The sequence below is a fragment of the Paralichthys olivaceus genome, chromosome 20 (assembly GCF_024713975.1).
Source record: "Paralichthys olivaceus isolate ysfri-2021 chromosome 20, ASM2471397v2, whole genome shotgun sequence".
Lineage (NCBI taxonomy): Eukaryota > Metazoa > Chordata > Actinopteri > Pleuronectiformes > Paralichthyidae > Paralichthys > Paralichthys olivaceus.
In genome coordinates, this window is record NC_091112.1 from 12,138,194 (window position 1) to 12,144,004 (window position 5,811).

The 5,811-nt window shown below is 39.3% G+C and overlaps 1 protein-coding gene across 4 annotated transcripts; it reads left to right on the forward strand.

Moving 5' to 3' along the window:
• Positions 1-31: 31 nt before the first annotated feature.
• Positions 32-5,676, forward strand: dazl (deleted in azoospermia-like). Of its 4 annotated transcripts, none has more exons than XM_020090853.2 (10): positions 32-202; positions 874-996; positions 1,638-1,729; positions 2,067-2,118; positions 2,204-2,270; positions 2,375-2,511; positions 2,618-2,701; positions 2,939-2,989; positions 3,908-3,978; positions 4,286-5,676. In XM_020090853.2, exons 1-9 carry the CDS (start codon positions 200-202, stop codon positions 3,950-3,952), a joined length of 654 nt encoding a protein of 217 aa, XP_019946412.1. In that variant the 5' UTR covers positions 32-199; the 3' UTR covers positions 3,953-3,978; positions 4,286-5,676. The 4 variants fall into 4 exon arrangements, with proteins under 4 accessions (XP_019946412.1, XP_019946414.1, XP_019946411.1 ...); XM_020090852.2 differs by lacking the exon at positions 32-202 and adding an exon at positions 304-606; XM_020090855.2 differs by lacking the exon at positions 2,939-2,989 and having other exon boundaries at positions 73-202.
• Positions 5,677-5,811: the final 135 nt, after the last annotated feature.

A 5,811-nucleotide genomic window follows, 5' to 3' on the forward strand; every position in this document is an offset into this window, starting at 1 on the left:
CACAGTGATTAGATCAGAACTTACCTGCAAAGTTAGATAAAACTTTAAATCATATATCTAGCATTTGATTGGACGGATTAGTCACGCGGTGTGGGCGTGGTCTCGATCGACGTGAGGTAGTTGTTGTCGGGCAGAAGAAGCGCCGCGCCATTCCCTTCCACCTTGATCGGCTAATTTATTCGTTTTAAAGATTTTAGAAATGGTAAGTTCCAGCCAGCGTGTCGCGTGTACATCGATGTGTTGTTACGCTGCCCGTCACGGAGTCACTTTGCTTGGCTGAAAGAATTCGCCGACTTGTCAATCAACACGTTAATTGCTGTGTCGGTTTTAGCTAACTTCGCCCTTAGCCACCAACTGAAAAAGGCGCACTAGCTGCTAGCCTAACGTTAGCCGGGGTGAGGCGGTTATGCTACATCAAAGTTAGGCAACAACTTTGATGTCAACTTGTTGCCGCAGTTTACCGCCAACTTTTTTGTCGATGCTATTTTCGTTACTTTGCAGCAGCATCTTTTCAGATCTGAGCTAGCTTTCCAAAAGCTAACTTTTTGCAGAATTGTTATGTCTGAAGATGTGCATTACGAGGAAGTAAAGGGAGCTCTTATAGATGTAAAGTTGATTTAATCCTATTCTTATTTTAATGGTTAGCCTGATCAGCACATGGAGATGTTAGCACCAGATTCATAAAATGCACAAGTCCAAGTTCATTCTCATGAGGTTGTTTAGCATTGCATCGGATCCTGAGAATTAATTGTGATTGATCAGTGATAGATCAGTGATAGATCAGTGATAGATGAGAGTAGAAAAGTGTGAACTTGCAGACTCTGTTTTACTTTCTTCATGTGACTCAAGAATTAAAATTGTATTGGATGTTAGGACGTGTACAAGCCCAGGGGCAGACGCCAAACTTCATCCTCCTCGAAGTTGTCCAATGGATACGTCCTGCCTGAGGGAAGACTGACTCCCAACGCACTGTTTGTCGGTGGGATAGACTTAAAGGTAAAAGTCTGACCTATTTAGTTAACACTTACACTGCTTCTTTATGTTGAGTATTTATCGCACACAAAATTGGGCCCAGATGTGTGAAATAAGATTTGATAGACTTCAAATTTCTGCTAGACTTCATTTAAATACTCACTTCACAAGTTTCCAGGCCATAGCTGACCCTACCTGCCTGTTTAGAAATACATACATTTAAAAGATGGATTAGTTTAGACTTTTAATGATTACTCACTAGAAATATTAGAAGGTGGGGGGTTGCACTGGTTGTGCCCACATGCTGCTAACTTAACCCACTAGCATTAACCGAGTGCTTTTAAGTATTTATCAGGTTCAAATACTGTACTTTCCTTCATGCTTGCTGCCCACACATTTAAAATTTATTCATTTCAAAGTTTTATACTACTTAATATCAAAGTTTCAATGTAATTGCATAGCGACACATTATAATATGTACACAAATTGGTCTCTGGGGTAATGAATAAAAGTTGAAAACCACTGTTTTGTTGTTTCTTGAACTGTACATAGAGACATTGCACAAGTGCAGGGCTTTGCTTTTCTTCTACACTTAATAATGGAGTGATTGTGATCAAGTCAGCTAATAAAATACAACCTTCACTTCAACTCCTTTTAACCTTCAGGTGGAGGAAAATGAAATACGCGACTTCTTTGCAAAATATGGCGTAGTCAAGGAAGTGAAAATTATCACATACCGTGGAGGAATCTGCAAAGGGTGAGTTTTACTGTGTAGAGATGTTCAGGTGAGGTTGCAAACTTTTGCCTTCGTTAAAATACTGATTTTGAGTTCATCTTAAACATTAAAGCAAATCTTTTAAACATAAGTAACATATCTGATTTATCTGCAATTGATTAATTTGACCTGAAGTTATTATTTAGAGTTTAGAATTTCCTTGTTATAGTGCTCATGTATGTGTTTGTTAATGTATCTGCAAGTGTATATGTGTAAACCTTTAGGTTATCTATAAATGAATTTGTGAATATTTTTTAACTTGTCCTGAGCTCTATTTCCATATTTAATAGAATATTATTGTTATTTTGTGTGTCCTTAGTTATGGCTTTGTGTACTTCAATGAGGAGGTCAACATTCCATCAATCATTGAGGTGAGTAGACATCCTTCTCTGAAATTCCCAACCTATTATTTTTTAGAGAGTAACGATTTTCCTGTTCATATTTTCTTTTCGTTAGGAACACATCAGTTTTAAGGGCCGGAAACTCAAGCTGGGCCCCGCAATCATGAAAGAAAGGAGTTTGCGTACGTTAATGTCATTTGGAACTTCATTTGAATGTTCGGTTCCCAGTGAAAATAAATATGTTTCCACTAAATACACATTTTATTTTTCTTCTTCTCCCATCCAGGGTCCATGCCATCCTGGTCTGGCGCAGCTCATTGGACGAGCCCCACCCAGTACTTCTACTGTGCTTGCTGCTCACCTGTAGGAGGTGGTGTGGCACAACCTTCACCCATCCTCAACGGAGGCAGCCCCTACCCTCCGGTAAAACACACACACACATATATATACTAGCTATCAAGACTTTTGGAACACTGTCTGCTACATAAACATCTCTGTTATGTGATTGAATGTGTTTTCACTTTTGCAGCCATACTCCTATTCCAACTTCGGAGGAGGTGTGATGGTCCCACAGATGCCAGTGAACTACCCACAGAATGTCTTTGCCTACCCGGTACATGCACTCACACCCATGCATTTATTTAACAGCATCCTACGTAGGGTCTACCAGACACTGCACATATGTTACTACATATGAAACAAAGGCCTCAGCCTGGTTTACTGCCTACCACCTGTAGGCCCGCCTACTCCAGACTACACACACACACACCCCCCAACATCCCTCTGTTTACCTGTCCGGGGTTCCCTGTTGCCCTCTGTTTGACCACTGGTCCTTCTCCCGCACACGCAGTACACTCCATCTCAATGGACGGCGGACCAGAGGACACAGCCTGTCAATCAGGTGACTCTATATTTACTGGGAATAAGAGTAGATGTCAGTGTAATTAAGTTTCAAAGCAGCTCAGATCACTTGTCATGTGAGAACCTCACATGACAAGGCCGTTGGCCTGAAAACACTGCATGCACCTGAGAGAATTTCAAAATCCACTTGATCAGGTTAAATTAATAATGTTGTATTAATCAATTGGTGAGTATCTTATTAAATTAAAGACTCCTAGGATGGTCACTGTTTCACCTAATACTTGTTTTTGGATTTTTCAGTAGTATTTGAAGGAAGAGTTCACAAACTGCAGTGTTTGATAATCCCACTAGATGGTGCTATCTGGCCAGTTTTTTTGGCTAGCTTTTAAAGTGGGAGGTGGGCCTCCCTAGAAGAGCTCCAAACTGTTTCTGGGGAGGCTCAATGAATGGAAGTGAAAAGTATTGCATTAATTAGTAAGAGGAGATCACATAGATTAAACTAAATGTATGTGATTTGGTTAAAGAGATAGTTCAACATACAATAGCAGATTTGATCTTTTTCTAATTTTCTGTGAGTCACAATCTAATAAATGCCTGAGAACAGATCTTTTCTTAACATGGCAAATCACTCAATTATTTAGTGTCAATTGGATTCAATATCTTAAGCATTGTCACATAGGCATCTATAAATTAAGCAAAAGTAAATGAGTAAACCAAGGTAAGGGTGAGGCTGCACCTTTTTCCAAGAAGGTCCATGCTTTCTTTATCTAAAAGTCAAAAATTAAAGTTCACTATCTAAAAGTATAAACTACATGATTCAACAGTGAATTCCTTTATTTCATCTGATGTACAGGACAATTAGTGGCACTTGCTATGTTTTTGGGAGCTTGTGTTATTGCAGCTTCTCTTTAAGGTTTCTGTTATGAAGCTCATTTTGTGATTTTACTCCCTTTTCTAGAGCTTTGTGGACTGTGGAGTCCAGACTATGTTGACTGTGCTGTAGTCTACAGATTCAGAGCCTACTGCCAGGTAAAACCCCAGCCAAACAAACAAAAGTGCTATCCTGCGAGGGATGCAGTAGCTATTGGTGTGTCAATGGAGGCGTCATCCCTTTATGGTGTAGTATTTAGATGTGGGGGCACTGCATATTGTTAGTTTCCATTTCACCTGGCAGTCAATGCCACTTTGCTCCTTCATCTATGTTGTTTTGCAGTCATGTCTAGCATTAATTAATCAATTTGTCTTCTTGTATCTACTGATAGATTAATACTGATTGTAGGAGGGAACGACCATGTGTATGCAACATGGTTATTTGTGTTTTGCTCCCTTTCTACAGGCTACAGTGCTGACAGGATGGACAGACAGACATGTTGATGTTCCGAACACCCAGGAGCATCTCCCCAGACCGATTTTCAATATGCCTTCCTTTCACCTCAATTTCTGAGACCCATTTTAGCACCAGACTGGGAACTCCCCACTTTAATGTACGCGTTTGATCACAGTCACTTTAACCACAATTGGTAAGGTTTTACCTGTGATCGGCGGCTTTTAATCCACTTGGATCACAGTAACAATTGCACAGGAAGAGCAAAACACCCTCACTGGACCAGCTAATATATGGGCTCAAGTTTGTCACTCTTTTTTGTGTTTTCTTTTTGTTATTTATCCCCAAACAAAAGGTACAAAAGACTTTTAAGTTCACAAATTGTGCCTATTTATATTTTATGTTGTATTTACTTTTTGCATTTTTTTGGTTTATTTATTTAAGCACCTGCAGTGGCTCGCAATCTAGTTGTTTGAGCATTGGAGTATGCTTCTATAACTCAATTTCAGGCCAATTGCTTCTCTGCATTCAAATTTCAATTAACTTGTCTAATATGGCATAACAGCACTTGGCCATTCCAATTAATTTGTCATTCATTTCAAGCACTCATGTTATCGTTATTTTCTGGGGGGCTGTTTTTATTCCATTGGGTGTCAGTCGAGGTGGTAAATGAAGGATGCCTGATCATTATTACTGAACCAAACTTTCCAGGGTTAGTTTCACAGAGCATGGCACACTGATCATCCTTTGTGACACATTTCAAACCATCTCCCACCCTGTGACCACACCCCATCCAACTTTACCAGGGGTTCACACTCAAAGACAATCACGGCATCAGTTTACAATTCCCATCACTTCATCAATCAACTTTTATAATGGGGGGGAGAAACGTGAAAAGCAGTTTTAATCCACTTTGAAAACAACTGTCACTATTTACATTAAGGTGATTTATTTCATCTGTTTGGGGCAAAACAGTCACAGTACAATGTTCACTTTATACTGAGGGAGATTCATAATAACATTTCTGGTTTTAATCCAGTCGCTGGTGATCTTACATAAATAATTTTACTGACATTGCAAGTGCGATCAATACTTGTTTTTTTTTTTTTTAATTCTTATTCATTATATGCACTTGGTATGTTTTAGATTTCATTTCAGGAGCAGCTTTGTTTGGTTGGAGATTCACATTTGGTGTTTGGTACACATCACCTGTTATCCTTTTAGATGGGCGTTGGCCTCAGGATCTCCTGTTTAGACATCTGGATTGAGTTATATTGTTTTGTTCAGAGAGCCTGGGCACCTCGTATGTTTGGGTAGTTAGTGTTATTTGTTAATGTTCATATTTGTGCAGGTTTGAATTTGTCTGAAAAAAAATAAAGTTGAAATGTTCTCATGTAAGCCTATGGAGGTCTTACTGGTTGCTGTTTTTTTCGCACCATTTTGAATACTGGCTATGTGTTTTTTTGGGGGGGGGAATATTTATTAAATGTTTTTTTACTTGATACTTAGAGTTGGCAGGTGATGATGCCGGAGTGTGG